General features: G+C 41.8%; 1 protein-coding gene and 1 long non-coding RNA gene across 2 annotated transcripts in view; one reads left to right on the top strand and one right to left on the bottom strand.

Moving 5' to 3' along the window:
- LOC137772537 (uncharacterized) overlaps positions 1-22182 on the top strand; it is a 28849-nt gene extending 6667 nt beyond the window's left edge. Inside the window, exons 2-3 of the long non-coding RNA XR_011075494.1 lie at positions 2036-2215; positions 22135-22182. This is a non-coding gene — a long non-coding RNA (uncharacterized lncRNA). The remainder of the gene's footprint in view (positions 1-2035; positions 2216-22134) is intronic.
- Positions 19502-19928, bottom strand: LOC137772540 (spindle and kinetochore-associated protein 2). Its single transcript, XM_068556505.1, has one exon. The coding sequence runs from the start codon at positions 19911-19913 to the stop codon at positions 19548-19550; it is 366 nt and encodes a 121-aa protein (XP_068412606.1). The 5' UTR covers positions 19914-19928; the 3' UTR covers positions 19502-19547.
- Positions 22183-24216: the final 2034 nt, after the last annotated feature.

Genomic DNA, 24216 nt, shown 5'->3' with positions numbered 1-24216 from the left:
GTTTTAATTTGGTTCAGCACATATACTTGACATTCAACGCATCTCCATGTGAATTGAACTAGTTAGTTTTTTGTCTACTTCCTCCCATGGTCAGTGAAGATCAGAAAGCAGTTACATACAATGCTATTAACTGAGGGCCCCTCTGAATAAAAGATTCACATATTCAGAGATTCCAAAAGGGAACTTTGCTGGTGGCACAGTGGTTAAGAATCCACCTGCCAATGCAGGGGACACGGGTTCCATCCCTGGTCCGGGAAGATCCCACATATGCACCACATGTGCACCACAACTACTGAGCCCGCGCACCTAGAGCCCGTGCTCCGCAACTACAGAAGCCACTGCAGTGAGAAGCCCGCGCACCACAACGAAGAGTAGCGCCTGCTTGCAGCAATTAGAGAAAGCCCGCGTGCAGCAACGAAGACCCAACACAGCCAAAAATAAATAAATTAATTAATTAATTAATTTAAAAAAAAAGATTCCAAAGGTATAATCCTAGGTCCTTTTCTGCTGCTGTTGAATGTCCTTCGTCTGGTTTGAAGGCTGTCTGACCGGCCTTACCCTCAGATTTCTGACATCTCTCTTCTGCCACATTGTCACCTTTATTTGCACCTTTTCAGTTTATCAGCACCATAAATTCTTTCTCAGATAATGGATATTTGTTTTCTATTACTAACTGACATCTACTGGTACTGCCTGTGTCAGGCATGGGCTGAGTACTTTTCAGGCATTACTCATTTAATCTTTACAACACCCTATATGGTAGTTACTAGTATTATTCCCAGTTTACAAATGTGGGCAGAGTCTCAAAGAGATGAGCCAACTTGCTCTGGACCCAGAGGAGATGCCTGGGGAGTGGCCGGAATTTGAACTCAGGTCCTGATTCTAGAGTTACTAAAACATGTCACCTCAAACCTGCAGTTTAACCCCAAAGGTCCTGAAAAAGTACTGTACTCTGAAATCTCATGCCATATGGCCGAACACTTGTACATAGTAGATGCTCATTAAAATCCTTGCTGAGGGGCTTCTCTGGTGGCGCAGTGGTTAAGAATCTGCCTGCCAATGCAGGGGACATGGGTTTGAGCCCTGGTCCAGGAAGATCACACATGCTGTGGAGCAACTAAGCCCGTGTGCCACAACTACTGAGCCTGCGCTCTAGAGCCCGTGAGCCACAACTACTGAGCCCGCATGCCACAACTACTGAAGCCCACGTGCCTAGAGCCCCTGCAACAAGAGAAGCCACCGCAGTGAGAAGCCTGCACACCACAACAAAGAGTAGCCCCCGCTCGCCGCAACTAGAGAAAGCCCACGGGCAGCAACAAAGACCCAATACAGCCAAAAATAAATAAGTAAAAATAAATTTTTAAAAATCCTTGGGGGCTTCCCTGGTGGTGCAGTGGTTAAGAATCCGCCTGCCAATGCAGGGGACACGGGTTCGAGCCCTGGTCCGGGGAGATCCCATATGCCGTGGAGCAGCTAAGCCCGTGCACCACAACTACTGAGCCTGCGCTCTAGAGCCCACGAGCCACAACTACCGAAGCCCACGTGCTTAGAGCTTGTGCTCTGCAACAAGAGAAGCCACCGCAATGAGAAGCCCGTGCACTGCAACGAAGAGTAGTCCCCACTCTCAGCAACTAGAGAAAACCCGTGTGCAGCAGTGAAGACCCAATACAGCCAAAAATTAAATAAATGAATAAATAAATAAATTTATTAAAAAAAAATCCTTGCTGAGTTAAAAGAGGATCTACCTGTTTAAAAGATTTTATGTCTCCAAATGAGGTAGTTTCTCTGCCTCTCTACAAACTATAAACTCATCCTTGAGAATTCATGGGAACATTCCTTGGGGCTGCAGTGGACTAGAGCATCTGAGTCTTTGGAATGACCTGAATGAGAATAGAACAGAATTTTTGACCTGAGAAACTCTTTACTATAGAAAAACCAATAAGTTGTGGGTAAACTGTGTAGTGGGAATATAGCAAAGGGTAGGATACTTAACATCCCTCAACGTTCAAAGACAAAATTTTGTCCTGTTTTCTAGGTGAAATGATGTTCATGTTGCAGACTCCAAATTGCTTCCCTGTTTGGACCTGACACATCTGGGTCTGTCTGTGGGTAATGTGGCCTCTGAGGACATCTTTATACACCTGGCAAAGGGACCACCTTTTCAAGCTTGGACCTTAAAATCCCAGTAAGATCTTCCTCACAAATGGGCTCCAAGGTAAGGACGTACCCCTTTTCCCTAACGAAGTCCAGATTGCAGTGCTGGTAACTTCCTCCCAGACTCAAACAGGACCTCAGCATCCTGGGATCCCCTGGAACCACTTCATTTATCTCTTTGGGCAAACTAAACATGCTCAGTTTAAAATGCAGTGAAGCTCACCACTGTCCTTTGTCTTGGAGAGTCTTATTTTTGCATAAGTAGTCCATCCTATACAGGTTGCTAACTACTGTGTATTCCCCTTGCCCCTATGACTGCTGGTGTAAATAAACTGCATCTCCCCATTGGTAAACAATGATAATAAACAAAATTTTAAAAAATGAAAAGCAAAAACTAAACTAAACATGCTCAGTTTAAAGTCTTTGTCAGATTATTTTATTAGACTAATTTCATCTGAAATAAACTCATATTCTAATTACTGATTTTGTTGACTGCCTTAGTATTACATCTTTTCGGTGTTTTATAATATTGGTTTATGGACCATGTTCAGAGTCTGTATGTTTCTCCTTGTCTCTCTCCTTCTGTGCTCACCCCTCCCAGTTTTATGCTTTTGCATTTGCCTCCCTCCCATCCTCAAGGCTCTAGTCCAGAACTGGCTCTTATTATGATGGTTGAGCTGCCCCACTGAGCGATTAAGGATGACACAGATCCAGGCACTCAGCCAGCAGGCAGCCTGGCTCACTCCCTGGACTGCAGGATGAATCCTGGTCGACCCACGTCTCTGGACTTGCACCTTGTTATACACCTTAGCCCAGGCAGGTTTCAGCAACAATTTAGTTCAACCCCTAGCCTAGCCTGGCCCAGCCCACAACTTTAAGCAGGGGATCCAGCTCTAGCCCCCATCTAATTTGAGACTTTTAGTTCCCATGACCCCCCCAGGAATGAAACTTGGGGCTCCCACTGAATGTCTGGGCCTGGAGCTCTTCAGCCCACTTACCGCAGTGCGTTTTCATCCTGCTTCTCATCCGTGGTTCTGAGCCCCCCGTACGCAGAATAATGGCCTGTAGAGGTGTCCACATTCTAATTCCAGGAACCTGTGAGTATGTTACCTTACATGGCAAAGGGGGGTTTGCAGATGGGATTGAGTTCAGGATCTTGACATGGGGAGATTGTCTTGAATTCTGCCAGTGGGTTGATGTGATCACAGGGGTTCCTTATAATGAAAAGGGGGAGACAGGAGAGTCAGAGTAGATGTGATGATGGAAACAGCAGAGGTCAGAGAAAGAGATTTGAAGATGCTACACTGCTGGCTTTGAAGATGAAGGAAGGGGCCATGAGCCAAGGGATGCAGGCAACCTCTAGAAGCTGCAAGGAAACAGATTTTCCCCTCGAGTCTTCAGAATGAATGCAGGCCTGACGACACCTTGATTTTGAGCTCAGTGAGACCTAATTTGCATTTCTGACCTCCAGAACTGTAAGATAAATTTGTGTTGTTTTACGTCACAAAGTTTTCAGTAATTTGTTACAGCAGTAATAGGAAACTATCTTTGTTTTTCTCATGTTGCTGCTCTGTTTTCTTTTTGATTATTTTAAACCTCCCCCTCCTTTTCTGTGTGTGGAGCTGAGAAAGACTATCAACCAAGAATTTGCCCACAAATGGACCCTTTCTCTAGAAATAAATGGTGACCATTTATTAAAGTGGGAAAACAGATTGGTAGTGACAGGAGTGTGTAGAATGCTAGCTAGTGTACTTTCAGCATTTTTTAAAAAGTACTGAAACTTTAAAAAAAAGTTTTTTCTAAATCACACATATACCATGTATGCACCTATAAACCTAACATTGTAAGGCCATAAATGAATTGCCAGACTGTTTTTGAAATAGCTATAACCTGATAGTGCAAGTACTGGACAACAAATAATTGAAATCTGAGATACCTTTTTATCCCTGCCATCTAGTCCCTGTGAATTAAAGAAATAGCTCACCTTCTCTAAGACTTCCCTTTTCACTATCTGCCTCTTTCAGAGTTTGTGGGAGTAATAACAATATTTAAAGGCTTTTAAGCAATTAGAATTGTTTTCTTGTTATCAGATTGGTGATGCTTCTATAAGAAAACCATTGTATAAGTTATCTATCGCTGCAAAACAAACTACCCCAGAGCTTAGTGACTTAAAACAAAACAAATGTTTCTTATCTCACATCATTTCTGTGGGTCAGGATTTCAAGAGCAGCTTGTCTGGGTAGATCTGGCCCCAAGTCTCTCATGAGGCTGTGGTCATGATGTCGGACATGGTGCAGTTGATCTGAAGTTTGATTAAGGCCGAGGATCTACTCCCAAAGTGACTCGCTCACGTGGGTGACAAGTTAGTGCTAACTATTGGCAGGAAGTCATGGTCATCTCAAGGATCTCCCCATAGGGCTGCTGAGTGTGTTTACCACCTGGCAGCTGGCTTCCCACAGGGCAAGCAGTTCAAGAGAGAGCAAGGCAGAAGCCACAGTGCCTTTTATGACCTAGCTCAGAAGTCACATGGTATCGTGTCCACACATCCAACCGGCTACACAGGTCAGCCCTGCTCAGCATGGAGTGGACTATAGAAGGGCATGAATAACAGGGGGCAAGGATCACTGGGGTCTATCTTAGAGGCTGCCTACCATGACCAAGGAGAAGGTTCTATTTAGTCTTCAGCCTTAAAGCCTTCTTTATCTCATAAATCCCTAGAGATGCAGAGTAGGAAGGAAATTCCAAGGTTAGTCCAAACATCTAGCTCACAGGAATCACATCTTTAAAATCATATCACCTAAAACTCTCTACTGATAATTTAAAACTGAGTTGCATAAGCCTTGTCTCATTTGCATTAGAGCCTCCGTATCTCCCAGGAGCAGAAACCCTGCCTTGTGCTTCTGAAACTCTTAGGACATCTCGCCTGCTCCTTGGCACAGAGTTAGGAATACATACATTTTTGTAAATTTGACAAATTGTCAACTGGCATTTGAAGAGTAACACATTGGTTAATATCCAGCCCCTCTCCCCCCCCCCCACCCCGCCCTCTTAATTTGATGTTTCTGTGTGTTTTGAAAGCCTGGGCTTATGGGAGTGGCTGACTCCAGAATTTTAGGAGAAGTCAGTTGTAGGGTGAATCTCTCCACGCTGAGGTTGAATTTGGAGTCCAAATAGGAGCCAAATGGGGGTATATACAGAACCAAAAATATTGCCAACATCCTTGTCCAGGGATGCTAGTGAATGAAGCACATTGGACAGAAGCAATATGTGTAAACAGAGAGACAGGATGTCAAAGGTGGTGGAGACACAGCTGCACCTGCAGTGTGATTTTTAGGCAAGTCCCCAAATCACCTAAACTTTCTGGGTGTGGCTTCCTTATTATTTACTTGGGATAATAATGCCCACGTGTTTTCAAAGATGTGAAGCAACTGGACCTCTCCTACTGGAAGGACCGTAAATAGTTATAATCACTTTACAGAGCACTGGCAATATCCAGTGTAGCTAACGATGTAATACCCACCCCATGATAGACACCCCAGCAATTCTATTCTTGGTCTGACCTTGGAGCAGAAGTTCTCAGCCCTGATTGCATGTTAGAACCACCTGGGGGAGTTGGGTTTTTTTTAAGTGCTAATGTCTCAGCTCTACCCTCAGGGATTAAGATTTCATCAATTCTGGGATGAGGCCCAGAAACTGTTTTTTTACAAAGCTCCCAAGGCTATTCTAATGTGCACTCTGCCAGAGAGAAACTCACACAGACAAAGAGACATCCACCTGGTACCAAATATACACGTAAAACCAAGGGAGACTAAGCATCTAAATGTAAAAAGTCAATCTTTAAAATTCTTTTAAAAAGGTTAAAACTACCACATGACCTTGGGATATGGAAGGATCTCATGAGATTAGAAATGCATACACCATAAAAGATAAGATGGATACATTTGCCTTTGACGTGTAAAAATCTTGTGTTTGAAAAGATGCCATAAACAAAGAGAACAGATAAGCCACAGTCTGAAAGAAGTAATTTGAGAATCAGATAACCAAACAAAGGATTAGTATTCAGAGTATAAAAGAATTCAAACGTGTTAGTAAGAAAAAGGTGAATTATCTATAAATGCTCCAACCAAAAGACACAGACTCAATGAATGGATACAAAAACAAGACCCGTATGTGTGCTGTCTACAAGAGACCCACTTCAGACCTAGGGACACATTCAGACTGAAAGTGAGGGGATGGAAAAAGATATTCCATGCAAATGGAAATCAAAAGAAAGCTGGAGTAGCAATACTCATATCAGATAAAATAGACTTTAAAATAAAGAATGTTACAAGAGACAAGGAAGGACACTACATAATGATCAAGGGATCAATCCAAGAAGAAGATAACAATTATAAATATATATGCACCCAACATAGGAGCACCTCAATACATAAGGCAACTGCTAACAGCTATAAAAGAGGAAATCGACAGTAACACAATAATAGTGGGGGACTTTAACACCTCACTTACACCAATGGACAGATCATCCAAACAGAAAATTAATACGGAAACACAAGCTTTATATGACACAAGAGACCAGATAGATTTGAGTGATATTTATAGGACATTCCATGCAAAAACAGCAGATTACACTTTCTTCTCAGGTGTACACGGAACATTCTCCAGGACAGATCACATCTTGGGTCACAAATCAAGCCTCAGTAAATTTAAGAAAATTGAAATCATATCAAGCATCTTTTCTGACCACAACACTATGAGATTAGAAATGAATTACAGGGAAAAAATCATAAAAAACACAAACAAATGGAGGCTAAACAATATGTTACTAAATAGCCAAGAGATCACTGAAGAGATCAAAGAGGAAATCAAAAAATACCTAGAGACAAATTACAATGAAAACACGATGATCCAAAACCTAGGGATGCAGCAAAAGCGGTTCTAAGAGGGAAGTTTATAGCAATACAAGCCTACCTCAAGAAACAAGAAAAATCTCAAATAAGCAATCTAACCTTACACCTAAAGGAACTAGAGAAAGAAGAACAAACAAAACCCAAAGTTAATAGAAGGAAAGAAATCATAAAGATCAGAGCAGAAATAAATGAAATGGAAACAAAGAAAACAATAACAAAGATCAATAAAACTAAAAGCTGGTTCTTTGAGAAGGTGAACAAAATTGATAAACCAGTAGCCAGACTCATCAAGAAAAAGAGGGAGAGGACTCAAATCAATAAAATTAGAAATGAAAAAGGAGAAGCTACAACAGACACCGCAGAAATACAAAGCATCCTAAGAGACTACTACAAGCAACTCTATGCCAATAAAATGGACAACCTGGAAGAAACGGACAAATTCTTATGAAGGTATAACCTTCCAAGACTGGAAGAAATAGAAAATATGAAAAGACCAATCACAAGTAATGATATTGAAACTGTGATTAAAAATCTTCCAACAAACAAAAGTCCAGGACCAGATGGCTTCACAGGTGAATTCTATCAAACATTTAGAGAAGAGCTAACACCCATCCTTCTCAAACTCTTCCAAAAAATTGCAGAGGAAGGAACACTCCCAAACTCATTCTATGAGGCCACCATCACCCTGATACCAAAACCAGACCAAGATACTACAAGAAAAGAAAATTACAGACCAATATCACTGATGAATATAGATGCAAAAATCCTCGACAAAATACTAGCAAACAGAATCCAACAACACATTAAAAGGATCATACACCACGATCAAGTGGGGTTTATCCCAGGGATGCAAGGATTCTTCAGTATACGCAAATCAATCAATGTGATACACCATATTAACAAATTGAAGGAGAAAAACCATATGATCATCTCAATAGATGCAGAAAAAGCTTTTGACAAAATTCAGCACCCATTTATGATAAAAACTCTCCAGAAAGTGGGCATAGAGGGAACCTGCCTCAACATAATAAAGGCCATATACGACAAACCCACAGCAAACATCATTCTCAATGGTGAAAAACTGAAAGCATTTCCTCTAAGATCAGGAACAAGAAAGGATGTCCACTCTCACCACTATTATTCAACATAGTTTTGGAAGTCCTAGCCATGGCAATCAAAGAAGAAAAAGAAATAAAAGGAATACAAATTGGAAAATAAGAAGTAAAACTGTCACTGTTTGCAGATGACATGATACTATACATAGAGAATCCTAAAGATGCCACCAGAAAACTACTAGAGCTAATCAATGAATTTGGTAAAGTTGCAGGATACAAAATTAATGCACAGAAATCTTTTGCATTCCTATACTAATGATGAAAAATCTGAAAGAGAAATTAAGGAAACACTCCCATTTACCATTGCAACAAAAAGAATAAAATACCTAGGAATAAACCTACCTAGGGAGACAAAAGACCTGTATGCAGAAAACTATAAGACACTGATGAAAGAAATTAAAGATGATACAAACAGATGGAGAGATATACCATGTTCTTGGATTGGAAAAATCAATATTGTGACAATGCCTATACTACCCAAAGCAATCTACAGATTCAGTGCAATCCCTATCAAATTACCAATGGCATATTTTACAGAACTAGAACAAAAAATCTTAAAATTTGTATGGAGACACAAAAGACCCCAAATAGCCAGAGCAGTCTTGAGGGAAAAAAATGGAGCTGGAGGAATCAGACTCCCTGACTTCAGACTATACTACAAAGCTACAGTAATCAAGACATAATGGTACTGGCACAAAAACAGAAATATAGATCAGTGGAACAGGATAGAAAGCCCAGAGATAAACCCATGCACCTGTAGTCAACTAATCTATGACAAAGGAGGCAAGGATATACAATGGAGAAAAGACAGTCTCTTCAATAAGTGGTGCTGGGAAAACTGGACAGCTACATGTAAAAGAATGAAATTAGAATACTCCCAAACACCATACACAAAAATAAACTCAAAATGGATTAGAGACCTAAATGTAAGACTGGACACTATAAAACTCTTTGAGGAAAACATAGGAAGAACACTCTTTGACATAAATCACAGCAAGATCTTTTTTGATCCACCTCCTAGAGTAATGGAAATAAAAACAAAAATAAACAAGTGCGACCTAATGAAACTTCAAAGCTTTTGCACAGCAAAGGAAACTACAAAGAAGACAAAAAGACAACCCTCAGAATGGGAGAAAATACTTGCAAATGAATCAACGGACAAAGGATTAATCTCCAAATTATATAAACAGCTCATGCAGCTCAATATTAAAAAAACAAACAACCCAATCAAAAAATGGGCAGAAGACCTACATAGACATTTCTCCAAAGAAGACATACAGATGGCCAAGAAGCACATGAAAAGCTGCTCAACATCACTAATTATTAGAGAAAGGCAAATCAAAACTACAATGAGGTATCACCTCACACCAGTTAGAATGGGCATCATCAGAAAATCTACAAACAACAAATGCTGGAGAGGGTGTGGAGAAAAGGGAAGCCTCTTGCACTGTTGGTGGGAATGTAAATTGATACAGCCACTAGGGAGAACAGTGTGGAGGTTCCTTAAAAAACTAAAAATAGAATTACCATATGACCCAGCAATCCCACTACTGGGCATATACCCTGAGAAAACCACAATTCAAAAAGACACATGCACCCCAATGTTCATTGCAGCACTATTTACAATAGCTAGGTCATGGAAGCAACCTAAATGCCTATCGACAGACGAATGGATAAAGAAGATGTGGTACATATATACAATGGAATATTAGTCAGCCATAAAAAGAAACGAAATTGGGTCATTTGTTGAGACGTGGATGGATCTAGAGACTGTCATACAGAGTGAAGTAAGTCAGAAAGAGAAAAACAAATGTCATATATTAACACATATATGTGGAACCTAGAAAAATGGTACAAATGAGCTGGTTTGCAGGGCAGAAATTGAGACACAGATGTAGAGAACAAACGTATGGACACCAAGGGGGGAAAGTGGTGGTGGGGTGATGAATTGGGAGATTGGGATTGACATGTATACACTGATGTGTATGGATAATTAATAAGAACCTGCTGTATAAAAAAATAAATAAAATAAAATTCAAAAATTCAAAAAAAAAGAAAAAGAAAAAGATGAATTATCTAATTACCATTACTTTTTGTAAGGAGAATAGATAAATAAAATGGGCAGAGTTATATAGGGAACTTTTCAGCAGTAAAAAAAATGAATCAACTATGTATTAACATATATACACATTTACATATGTTCATACATACATATGTATTAAGATAAATAACTCTTACAACAATGTCGATCAATAAAAACAAGACCTTCAGAATGATACCGTATGACGCCAATTTCCTGAAAAAAATTGAAACACACAAGTCAACACTATATGTGTTCATTAATAAAGACTGTACAAGTATAAATACACACATGGGTCTGAAAAACACTCTCCTGAGTTTTATTTTTACCTCTAAGAAGAAAGGGAAATAGGATTGGGATTTCAAATAAATCTATAATATTTTAGGTGTTCAACTGAATCATAAATACATGAATGTCTCTTGTATCATTATCTATACTTTTTTGTATGCTTAAAAATATTACAGGGACTTCCCTGGTGGCGCAGTGGTTACGAATCCGCTTGCTAATGCAGGGGACACGGGTTTGTTCCCTGGTCCAGGAAGATCCCACATGCCGCGGAGCAACTAAGCCCGTGTGCCACAACTACTGAGCCCACGTGCTGCAACTACTGAAGCCCACACGCCTAGAGCCCGTGCTCCACAACAAGAGAAGCCACCGCAATGAGAAGCCCGCGCACCACAACAAAGAGTAGCCCCCCACTCGCCACAACTAGAGAAAGCCCACGTGCAGCAACAAAGACCCAACGCAGTCAAAAATAAATAAATAAATTAAAATATTATAAAATTATTGAAAAATCTAAAAATTAGTTATAGCGTCTTTGGGGGGCTAATCCTCTAGAACCACAACAGACTTTTTGGTGTGAAATCTTGATCCGATTATCCTGGTTTTGTAAACTGTCACTTTAAAGAGAAAGCTCGTGACCCTGTAGAGAAACGAAGGCAGAAAGTCTTTAGTTCATAGGGTAAATATTGGGGTTTTAGCTTCCTATATGAGGCGCCGTTTGGGGGCGCCAGAGGACAGCACAAGCCAGCCGATCCCAGGTTCTCCCAGGGGAACAGAACGGCCGGGTTCACCTGCTGCACACTGGTTAATAATCAAACATCTGGTGGGTTCTTACCTCCTGAAGTGTCTTGTGATGACGGTAGCACGTGCTGTCTTTAACGCCCTGGACTTGATATAGTAAGGGTTTGCGGAGCCCCTGAAATGCAGCTTATTTTTGACCTGAGTACTTAGAACTTTGCAAGCTGAGTCCGGTGGCAATGGTTCTTCCATTGCATAGGGTTATGAAAAATTAATTTGGCTGAAACTCTGTACTTTCTGACACCCCCAGGATCCTCTTGAGCAGGAAATGAGGCTGCTTGATAAACGTGCTTTTGTCATCTCTTGAGGAATTGCCATATATTAAAAATAATTTAAAAGAAAAAAAGGATGATCGAGGTTGTTACCCAATATTACAAAGAAAATTACATGTAGATAGGTTGATGCCTGGTGAAAATGGAGTGTGAACGGCTTTCCTTACCTAATCGGAGGGTCTTCTGAGAGGTCCTGTTAAAATCATCCAGCCAAGTTTGGAGGAATTCTTCCCATTTTATAGCAAAGGAAGAGAAAAGATCACCAAGAAGTCCCCTCCCCTGGGTCCCCTAGACCAGTGCTGTCCATTAGAACGTTCGTGATGATGGAAATGTTCACATTTGTGATGCACAATGACGTAGCCACTAGCCATGTGTGGCTGCAGCATGCTGAACTATGGCTAGAATGAAGAATAAAATTTTACATTTTATTTAATTTTAGTTCTTTTCAATTTAAGTGACCACATGTGGCTGGTGGCCACTGAATTGGACAGTGCAAGTCTAGATATTTTTAAATATTTATTTTTGTGTTGTACCACTAACATATGCACTAAAGAAAATGAGATGCATGTTAAATTCAAATTTGGGTGTATATACTTCTAAATATTTCCCTACTGATGTCAAATGTACTTATAAATACACATGTTTTTCTTTTCAAAAATGGGATCATACTTAACATATTGCTTTTAATGTTTTAAAAAAGTAATATACAGGGAACATCTCCCCATACCAGAACTTTATATCATTTTTAATACTTGGAGTATCCTCTGTTGAATGGATAATAATGGACAGTTATTATTCTAAGCACATTGCCGGCGTTATCTCATGTGATCCTCACAACCCCATGAGGTAGATATCATTCCATTTTACAGATGAATTCTCTGAAATACATAAAGATTAACGTGTACTTTGCAAAACTCAAGCAGAGGCAGTGGGAGAGTCAGGGTTTCAAGGCTCCCAACCAGGTGGGCTGACTTCAGAGCCTGCTGTTGAATCTCTCTGCTTTAAATAAAGTTTTTTAAAATTGAAGTATAGTTAATTTACAATGTTATGTTAGTTTCAAGTGTACAGCAAAGTGATTCAGATATATATAGATATAGATATTCTTTTTCAGAGTCTTTTCCATTATAGTTCATTACAAGATATTGGGTAGAGTTCCCTGTGCTATACAGTAGGTCCTTGTTGTTTACCTAGTTTATATATAGTAGTGTGTATATGTTAATCCCAAACTCATAATTTATCTCCCCCACCTAAATAAATTCAGTTTAAAATAAGCATTCAATTCATCTAAAAGACACCCCAACAGCTTTGTCCTTAGTTTTGGTCTTAGGGCTTGAACACATCCTTTGTGCTACATTCAGTAATTGACGGGATGCCTTTAAGTTGCTTTACTTGTCCAATGGGGACAGAGAGCTGAGTTTACTGAGCACGTGAGCCTTTATCTGTGCAACACAAGGATGCCTTTAGGTGGTGTCGAGCCGCTGCTGCATGGGGGCTTGTCTTCCTACTGGGCATGTAAACCCTCCCACCCCAAAAACCGATCGCGCCAGCCAAGAGTTACCTGCCTTGCTGCAGAGTACAGCACTTGAAAGCAGATAATAAAGTGGTGTGAGTGAGTTAACTTGCTGTGTTCACAGCCAAGCTCCCCACCTGTAAAATATGGTTCATAAACTTGTTGAGTGCCTGCAGGGAGGGATGCATCTGGGTGCTCCTTAAGGAGATATGGAGGTACATAAGGCGTGATCCTTGCTCCCAAGGAGGTACAGCAGTGTAAGGACTCGAGAGCACATCCTTCCAAACCCACATGGCAGCTTGTGCAATAACACAGGCAAAACACCAGGTTCAACAGAGCAGAGACAGCGAGGTGTCATCTCCAGGGAAAATTCCATGAAGAGGGAGACATTTGACCCAGGAGCTGAGCCTTCATACAATGGTTAAGCTTTCAGCTGGAAGAAATCCCAAGTGGAGAAACAGAATGATGTGAAAGAACATTGGTCTTGCAAAGCTTGACAGCTGCTGACACAGCATCTTTGTTTAAGCTTTCAATTCTAATTACAAATGAATAAATGCCAACTGTCAAATAAAAATGAGAAAATCTAGGCAAATATAAAGAAGAAAACTTTAATTATACCTAGTCCTACCACTTAGAAATATTTCCTTCTAATCTTTTTCCTAGTTGCCCCGACCTAGTTGCATACTTTAGTGTCATTTTCCCCCAAATCTCCCTTGGAAATGTAAAACTCCTTATTATAGATTTAAACACAATATGCATTTTACCAACATCATCCTCTTTGGGGTGTTTTCCTGAGAGCCTGGTGAATGGCCCCTAAGGGGACAGGGTGCCCTCTGCACTGCAGCCCAGCTGTCATCCTGAGGTCTCCCTGCACCATCATCACCCTGAGGATTCCCTTCTCCTCGCTCTTGTGTTGAGACTTAGATTCCCAGATCAAATGGCTTTTTTTCTTTCTTGGTTTACCCCTTCATTTTGGTGGAACACATCCTCTAAAAGCTTTCTGGAAATGGGTGCATGGTAGCTAAAATGTTTGAAACCCTTGCATGTCTGTTAATGGCTCTCATTCAGCCCCATCCTTGATTGATGATCTGTGTAGGAATTGAACTCTTGGTCACAAGTCATTCTCCTACAGATCTTTTTAAGGTGTTGTTCCATTGTTTTCTAGCCTCCAGTGTCCTGCTGAGAGGTCTGCTGCCAGTTTGATTTGTTATCCTTTCCCTGGAAGCTTTTAGAAGGGAGCTTCTCTTTGTCCCTATTGCTCTGAGGTATCATGGTGATGTCTGTGGTATGGGTCTGCTTTTATCCATTGACAAAAATGCCCTTTTATTCCACCAACTCACATCATCAGTTTTGGAAATTTTTTCTTGAGTTATTTTCCAATGATTTCTACTCTCCATTCTCTTGGTTCTCAGATTCTGGGCTTGCTGGCTTGTGCCCTAGTTTTCATATCCTTTCTGAAAAATTTTCTAGCTCTTTGTCTTTTTCTCTACTTTCTGGGAGATTCCCTCAATTTCATCTTCCAACACCTCCTTTGAGTTTCTAATTCTACCATTATATATTATTATAACATGTTAACATTACATAATGTAATATATTTAGTATAATATATTTTGGGGAGCTTTGTTTTGCTCTCTGTCCCTTTTTCATAGCATCCCTTTATTCCATAGATGCAGTATCTTTTCACATCTCTCCTTTCTGTACTTCCTGTCTTATTGTTTCCTTCAAGTTGATTTTTTTCTGATTCTTGTTCGTCTTGCTTCTGTCTTTCATCTAAGAGATCATCATCCTCAAATGTCTGACAATCTCTGCCTCTCAGTTCCTATGTAATAGTAAAACATCAAAGAGCTGATTGGATGCTCAGGGCTCACAGATAGGGCTGGTCCAGCCTGGGCAGGGTGTAGGGTGATATGAGCCTCCTCTACTCTCCTTCTAGAGGGCATATGCCCAGCTCCAGCAATCTGGAGGCCCCAGTGGTCAGGACTAAATCCTTTACTTAGTCCACTGGTTTTAGAGTACAGGATCCTGACCCTTAACCACTTCTGGTGTGGCCCAGTTCAAGACTCTGCTTTTACTATCTGCAGAGAATAAATTTCCAGGCTTCAGCTGGGGTGAAGAAAGGTGCAGTTGCCCATCTGCTCAGAATAGAGGAGGGGATCTGGGGATCTAGTTTCATCTTAAATAGACTTTTAGCCACTCCTGTTTTCCATTACTAACCAATGTGTCTTCCCCAAAGATTTGTTATGTAAAATAATTGAGATAGCCCTTGCATAACATGGGACACTTTATAAGGACACAAATATAAGGCAATTCTCTTTTCTAAGGGATATTTTGCAGGGGGAGGGGAGAGGTTCAATTTATATTTAAAGAAATACAATATTAAAACCACAATGAGATACCACTTTACACCCACTAAATTGGCTGCAAGTAAAAGAATGGATAACGCCAAGTGTTGACAAGGATGTAGAACAACTGGAACATTCATACAGAACTGGTGGGAATGCAAAATGATGTAACCACTTTATAAAACTGTTTGGCAGTTTCTTATAAATTTCAACATATACTTACTACATGACTCAGCAATTCACACCTAGGTGTGTTTACCCCAAAGAGATAAAAATATGTGTCCACACAAAGACTTGTTCACAGATGTTCTTAGCAGCTTTATTCATAATAGCCCCAAACTAGAAAGAACCCAAATGCCCATCAACAAAGGAATGGATTTTTTAAAATGTGGTATAGCCATAGAATGAAATACTATTCATCAGGAAAAATGAACAAAGTATTGATACATGTAACAACATGGATGAGTCTCAAAATATTAAACTGAGTGAAAGAAGCCAGACACAAAAAATACCTATGATTCCAATTAAATGAAATTCTAGAAAAGAAACTATTGTATGGTGACAAAAAGCAGATCAGTGATTTCCTGGCCCAGTGGTGGGAATGGGGTGGGATGACTTGCAAAGGTGCATGAGGAAACTTTCTGGGACGGTGGAAATGTTCTATATCTTGATTATGTTGATGGATTCATGAGTATAAATGTCAGAACTCATTAAAGTGTCCATTTTAAAAATGGGTGCATTTTATTGTATGTAAATTATACTTCAGTAAAGGTGATGTTTGTTTTTAAGTGGTTCCTAAAGAGATTACGACTTCTGTCCATGGGCAAGGACTGTTGGCCACTGATGCATGGGCTTCACTTGAGGGAGCCAGCTGTTCTGATGATCTATTTTACGGGTGTTACTGAACAAAGTTCGTGTGCCCGACACACAGTTAGGCCAAATAAAACTGCAATGATGGCGTTTGGAGCAGAGAAAGGTTTACTGCAGGGCCAAGCAAGGAGAACAGGTGGCTCACGCTCAAAAACCCCGAGCTCCCCAATGGTTTGGGGGGAAATTTTCTTAGAAGCAAAATTTGGGGTGAGGGCTGCGGGGCGTGTGACTTTCTTCTGATTGGTTGGTGGTGAGGTAACAGGGCGGTGCTCCAGGAATCTTGGGCTCAGCCTGAAGTTATCAATACCATCCTCCACCTTAGTGGGGGCCTTAGTTCTGCAGAAGAACTCAAAGATATTGTTATGTCTATTCCTTGAGGAGGAACCAGGACCTTGCCCCAAGTATGTCTGGACTGCTCCTCCCTTGTTTCTGTATTCCCTGACTTTCCTGATTAGCAACTGTTTGAATCTGCCCTTTGGAACTCAGAGAAGGTCATGGAGGCTGAATGAAGCCTATTGCCTACAAACAAGAAACAGGGGACATGGAAAGGTTTTGTACGTGGGAGCCCTAAAGGGTCCTGCTGGGTTTCATTACCTCAGGTGGCAAAGGAGAATTAAGGTAGCAGATGGAATTGAGGTTGATAATTAGTTGAAGTTAAAATAGGAAGATTGTTTTGTTTTATCCAGTGGGCCCAATATAATCACAGGGATAATTAAATTTGGAAGTGGAAGGCAGAAGAGATTAGAGTGATAAGATGCGTAGCCATTGCTGGCATTGGAGATGGAGGGAGGGGCCAGGAGCCAAGGAGTGAGGCCACCTCTAGAAGCTGGAAAAGGCAAGGAAATAGATTCTCCCCTAGAGCCTCCAGAAAGGAACACAGCCCTGGTGATGCCCAGATTTAGCCCAATGACATGTCTGACCTACAGAACTGTAAGATAACACATTGTATTGTTCAGGGCACCAAGTGTGTGATAAATTGTTATAGCAGCAATAGCAAACTAAAACAGGAATTAAGATGGAGTTTACATCTTAAAGTTTACATCTTAAAACCATTTAAGATGTAAGCTATTATGTATAGGATGGATAAACAACAAGGTCCTACTGTATAGCACAGAGAACTATATTCAATATCCTCTGATAAACCATAATAGAAAAGAATATAAAAAAAGAATGTGTGTGTATATATATATATATATATCTGAATCACTTTGCTGTACAGCAGAAATTAACATAACATTGTAAATCAACTATAGTTCAGTTTAAAAAAAAAAACCCATTTCAGCTCCTTACACTAGTAAGATGGTAAAGGTAATTAGTTAACTTCCTGCTGGGCCAGTCTCTTAACTAGTTTGCTAATTTACCTATAGGATTTCTCCTCTACAGGAGTATCTAGAGGACTCCCTTAAGCTTCTCCCCAGAGGGTTATAAAAACGCAACCATTTAGAAAATAGAGATGCACTGTCCTAATCCTCTATAAATCCTTAAACTATAGAAGAAGCTGTTACTGATTCACACACGTTAACTCAGGGGAGCCCAGTCTTGAGGATGGGAAAACGTCGAGTTCACCATAGGTGGCCTTTGTTTGTTTGTTCTAATCGTAGAGAGTTCTCTTAAGTCAGCTGTTAAAGACCAAGGTCTCTTTGCAAACCAGGCCACTCAGCTCCGCCCTCCCTCCGCCCTCCCCCTCCCTCTCCGCAGGCCTCTGCAGCGCTTCCGCCTCCTCCAGGGTTTCAGTTGGAGGCAACAGCCCTCTTGTCCGTCAGCCAACCCTTCTGTAACTGATGTCCCCTGTGGACGAGAGGGAGCGAAGCTTCAGGTTCATGTCAAAAGGATTTTAACCCTTGCTCCACCCAGAAGCCGCCTGCGTCAGGTTGATGGACTATAAGAGCCTCGGTCCTAATTAGGGTCAAGCGGAAGTTACTAATCAGCACCGTGCCCAGGACTGTTCCTAGGCTCAGCCGAAGCGAAATCGAGAGGAAAATAAAGCGTGCCGTCACACGCCCCGTGCGCGGGAGCCCACTGGAAAGGAGGAAACGGGAGCCCCCATCAGACACGGGCCTTTAGATGCAGTGACGCTGACTGCCAAGAAACTCCACGCTCTCTGCTTTCCGCAGAATCTGATGAATACTCAGTTTGTTCAGTGCGCAAAACATACACACCCAAGTTCTGGAATTGGAGAGCGGTGATGGTTGCACAGTACTGTGGATATACTTAACGCCACTGAATTGTGCATGAAGTGGTTCAAATGGTAAATTTGACACTGTGTGTGTTTAATCACAATTAAAAACAAAAACCAGAAGCTCCGTTGCTTGCTTCTAAAATCTGAGCCATTCATTTTATTTTTCATTTAGGATGTTGACTTTTTTTAATCTTTATTTATTCATTCATTTATTTATTTATTTTTGGCTGCATTGGGTCTTCGTTGCTGTGCGCGGGCTTTCTCTATTTGTGGCGAGTGGGGGCTACTCTTTGTTGGGGTGCACGGGCTTCTCATTCCAGTGTCTTCTCTTGTTGTGGAGCATGGGCTCTAAGCACGCAGGCTTCAGTAGTTGTGGCTTGTGGGCTCTAGAGCGCAGGCTCAGTAGTTGTGGCACACAGGCTTAGTTGCTCCACGGCATGTGGGATCTTCCTGGACCAGGGCTCGAACCCGTGTCCCCTGCATTGGCAGGCGGATTCTCAACCACTGCGCCACCAGGGAAGCCCGACTTTCTTTTATCTTGAACTATATTTGACATATAACATTAGTTTCAGGTGTACATTGCAAAATGATCGCCACATCCATTCTTCCTTTCTTTCTTTTTTTTTTCTATCCTTTAATTTCCAAAGCATGTTCATTCACATTTGACTGACTGATAGTACATAATTTTCTTTTACAATAGGCCAGGACATCTGTGTTATCCTGATTATACAAAAACAGATACAAAATGGTGTTGAGACTTACTTGCCTGAAATTACAAGACTAAGTGTATATGCGTATATTTTTTAAAATCTATTTCCATTCCATCCCTTTGGCTGAACATTATGAGCACAATATCTGCCCTTCTTCCCGTATTCCCCTGTCTTGTGGCAGGCATCACTATCCAGTAACCCAAGCCAAATCTCCTTTGTCATCCCCCCACCAACAGTCATCAAATGCGAACAAGACATCTTCCTAAATCTCTCTGGAATTGATCTCTTCCCTATTAGAGTTTCCTTTTGCAAGTCCATTTCTTCATCATAAGTCTGACATGTGAGCTCTTAATTGCTCTGCCACAGTTTTCTCTTCTTCAGTCAGTGGTAAGAGCTTCAGGTCTGTTTGTTTTTGTAGTTCTTGTATCAAGGTCATAGTCTTATTGAAAGTAGCACAAATGCGGCTCTTAGTCTCTTTATGCTCGACAGCAATTGGTTTAAAGCGTGCATGCAAAGTTTGATATCGAGGCTTTATTGCTGACAATTCCTTTAAGAGTGTAACTGGACTTTTCTTGCCTGCTGAATCGGGATAATTAGTCTTGATTTCATATTCCAACCTGTACTGAATGTAATCCAGATCAGAGTCAGCTTTCTGGAACATCAGTTGCAGCTTATCGACCTCCGCCTCCATGTTGAATAGTTGACATTCCTCCTCCATTCTTTTTTTTTAATTTTAATTTTTTTTAATGAAGTATAGCTGATTTACAATGTTGCATTAGTTTTAGATGTACAGTACAGTGATTCAATTATACATATATATGTATCTATTCTTTTTCAGATTCTTTTCCCTTATAGGTTATTACAAAATATTGAACATAGTTCCCTGTGCTATACAGTAGGTCCTTGTTGGTTATCTATTTTATATATAGTAGTATGTGTATGTTAATCCCAAACTCCTAATTAATCCCTTCCCCTCTTTTCCCGTTGGTAACCATAAGTTTGTTTTCTATGTCTGTAGGTCTATTTCTGTTCTGTAAATAAGTTCATTTGTACCATTTTTTTTTTAAGATACCACATATAAGCAATTACATATGATATTTGTCTTTTGCTGTCTGGCTTACTTTGTATGATAATCTCTAGGTCCATCCATGTTGCCGCAAATGGCATTATTGCATTCTTCTTTATGGCTGAGTAGTATTCCATTGTATATATGTACCACATCTTCTTTATCCATTTATCTGTCGATGGACATTTAGGTTGCTTCCATGTCTTGGCTACTAAGATCCTTTTCTTGGGGGGGGGGGTGGGCCATGCAGCTTGTGGGATCTTAGTGCCTCCAGCAGTGGAAGCATGGTGTCTTAACCACTGGACCACCAGGAAAGTCCCCTAAGATCCATTATTTCTTTTTTTTTTAATTAATTAATTAATTTTATTTTATTTTTGGCTGCGCTGGGTCTTCGTTGCGGTGCGCGCGCTTCTTATTGCGCTGGCTTCTCTTGTTGCGGAGCACGGGCTCTAGGCGTGCAGGCTTCAGTAGTTGTGGCTCGCAGGCTCTAGAGCTCAGGCTCAGAAGTTGTGGTTCACGGGCTTAGTTGCTTCGTGGCAGGGATCTTCCCGGACCAGGGCTTGAACCCGTGTCCCTTGCGTTGGCAGGTGGATTCTTAACCACTGTGCCACCAGGGAAGTCCTAAGATCCATTCTTGATTCTCTCCTTTACTTACCCCACATGACCAATCTATCAGGAAATCTTGTCACCTCTACCTCCAGGAGATTTCCAGAATCTGTCCTCTCCATCTCCGTACCACATCCTGGTTCAAGCTACCATTCATACCTTTGATTACAGCAGCAGTAACCTCCTAACCTGTAACTCACCTCCCTAATCGACTCTTGCCCTTCTGCAGCCCGTTTTCCTCTCAGCACCCAGATCATAACTTAACTGACAGTGCTCTCCTCGCTGAAACTGAATGGATTCCCCTGGCTCTTGGCATAAAAGCCAAGCTCCCTATCCAGCCTCCAGGGTTCACACCATCTGTCACAATCTGCCTCTCCAGCCCCACCTCCTGCCACTTCCTTTCTGGTTCACCACGTCCCAGCCCCTTTCTTTCTGCTCCTTGAGGATGCTAAGCTTGCTCCCATATCAGGGCTTTGCTCTTGCTGTTTCCTCTGCCCAGTCTCCACACGCTGGCTCTTTCCTGGCAGACCTCAGCTTCATGTCACCTCGGCAGAAAGGCCTTTCCCTTCTAAGTCTAAAGTAGCCACCAAATCTCTCCATCACATGTCCCTGGTGCATTTTCCTTACAGCCTGTATTATTCCCTAATATTTTCTTGTTTATTTGTAATCATGCACTGTCCATGCCCTCCCCCTAGAATGGAAACTCCACGAAGAGTAGGACCCTGAATGGCTGGGTCCCCAGCATCTAGAATGGCGCCTGGCACGTAGCAGGTGCACAACACGTATGACTGAGTGAATGAGTGAAGAATTAAAGTGTATTTCCCAGACATCGGGAATATCACTCGTAGCGGGCTGAATGGTGGCACCCAAAAAGATATGTCCATGCCCCAGAACCCGTGAATGTGACCTTATTTGGAAAAACGGGGCAGGGGGGAGAGAGGGAGGGATAAATTAGGAGTCTGGGATTAAAATATACACGCTACTAAATATAAAATAGATAACCAACAAGGACCTACTGTATAGGACAGGGAGCTATATTCAATACTTGTAATAACCTTTAAGGGAAGAGAATTTTTTTAAAAAAAGAGTACATATATTTATATAATTGAATGTATAATTCAATTATGTGTATGTGTAATTGTATGCAAAATTGAATTACTTTGCTGTACACCTGAAACTAACACAACATTGTAAATCAACTCTATTGCAATAAATATTAACAGAAAAACGGTCTTTGCAGATGTAATTAAATTGAGGATCTTGTGATGAGAGCGTCCTGGATTCCCCGACTGGGCCCTAAATCCAAGGACAAGTGTCCTTAGAAGACACAGCGGAGACGGCCATGTGCAGACAGAGGCAGTGATTGGAGTGATGCTGACACAACCCAAAGATTGCCTGAAGCCACCAGAATCTGGAAGAAGCAAGGAAGGATCCTCACACTTAGAACCTTCGTAGGGAGCATGGCCCCGCCAACACCTTGACTTCACTCTTCTGGCCTCCAGAATGGTGAGAGAATACATTTCTGTTGCTTTAAGCCACCCAATTTGTGGTGATTTGTTACAGCACACCCTAGGATGCTAGTACACTCCCCAAATTTACCTTCTTCTGAACTCTTCTGGCACAAATTAACTGTGTGTTCCCTTTGATGTTAAATTAACCACATAAAACAGTATGTGAGGGCTTCCCTGGTGGCGCAGTGGTTGAGAATCTGCCTGCCAATGCAGGGAACACGGGTTCGAGCCCTGGTCCAGGAAGATCCCACATGCCGCGGAGCAACTAGGCCCGTGAGCCACAACTACTGAGCCTGCGCGTCTGGAGCCTGTGCTCCGCAACAAGAGAGGCCGCGACAGTGAGAGGCCCGCGCACCACGATGAAGAGTGGCCCCTGCTCGCCGCAACTAGAGAAAGCCCTCGCACAGAAGCAAAGACCCAACACAGCCAAAAATAAAATAAAATAAATAAATAGCGTTCCCTTTAAAAACAAAAAACAAAAAAAAAACAAAAAAAAACCAGTACGTGATTCTCTCCCACGTGCTTGTCCTATTTCCACCGCCTGATAACTAAGGGAAGGATGTTATTGTTCTGCTTCTTGGCATTGTCCACAGCAGTTTGCAGAGCGCTAGGGTAAGAGCAGAGACTCAGCGAGTCGGTATTGATTGAACGGTGGGGAGTATTGATACACCCACTGCTCAGATCGGGGTTACAAAGCAAAGACTCTGGCATCATCAGGGATCCAGGGAACTTTGCTGCCTGTTGAAGCCCTGACTTGATACAGGTTTGGGTATAATTTTGGCTTTGTCTACGCTAATCTGCCATCCTTCAAACCCAGCCTTTACAACACGGGGAAGATAGCTGATATTTTATAATAACTATAAATGGAGTATAACCTTTAAGAATTGTCAATCCCTATATTGTACACCTGTAACTTATATAATATTGTACATCAACTATACTTCAATTAAAAAACCAACAACAGCATTTAGCTCCTGTTACCTCAGTCCCCCCTGAGCTTGACTACTGTGGAAAACTTGTTCTCTGGCTGGAACTTGTAAGCTTGTCAAAACGACTGAGTTCTGGGAAGGGGACCACCCAGATGGTGCGGGAGTTAATGGCTTTGTTCTTGGTCCTCTTTTGCTCCATCTCTGGGCACACACCCAAGTCTGGTGGTCTTCGCTGGGGGCCTTCCCAGGTGAAGGAGGAAGGGACAGTGGGAGAGAGAATCAAAGGGGAAATAATAGCCCACAAGAAAGCGGGAGAAATAGCAGGCCCAAGGGAAAAGCAAGGACTTCAGAGTTGGTTAGTCACTGAAAACTGGTTCTGGACAAAAAGAGACTCAGCGCTGACCTGCGGGCACCGAAGGCACTGGCAGCCACGTTAGGGGGCAGTGGATGCTGGTCTTTTCCTAAGAGGGCACCTCGTGTTTTTCTTTCCTTTTTTGACTGTGGGTTTTTCCACTTCGTCATTTCTGCCCGGTGTCTCTGGGGAGCCTTGTGCTCCTTCGCAACAAGGTTCTTGTGACTTTGCTGCCAAGAACGACTTCCATAAATGCTCCAGGGGGTGCCCAGGACCCCCTCCCCGCAGAAGGCAGCAGGAACACCCCCCCCCCCGTGCCCCCACTCCTCCTGTGCCTATCTGAAGCATGAGGGCAGGGACAGTTCATCTTCCTGCCCTGGGGCATCGGAGGGCAGGTGTGGCCACGTGGACAGCATCCCGGACAGAGATGATGGGAAGTGTCTCTATTTTCCCTTTCTCTGGACTTCCTCTTATGGATTCACCCTTCCCCCCATTTTCTTTCCAAACTCAGAAAGGAGCAAAATTTAGTG

This window comes from Eschrichtius robustus, chromosome 11 (assembly GCF_028021215.1).
Source record: "Eschrichtius robustus isolate mEscRob2 chromosome 11, mEscRob2.pri, whole genome shotgun sequence".
Lineage (NCBI taxonomy): Eukaryota > Metazoa > Chordata > Mammalia > Artiodactyla > Eschrichtiidae > Eschrichtius > Eschrichtius robustus.
Note: the sequence above shows the minus strand (reverse complement) of the source record. Positions and strands in the feature narration are given on the sequence as shown.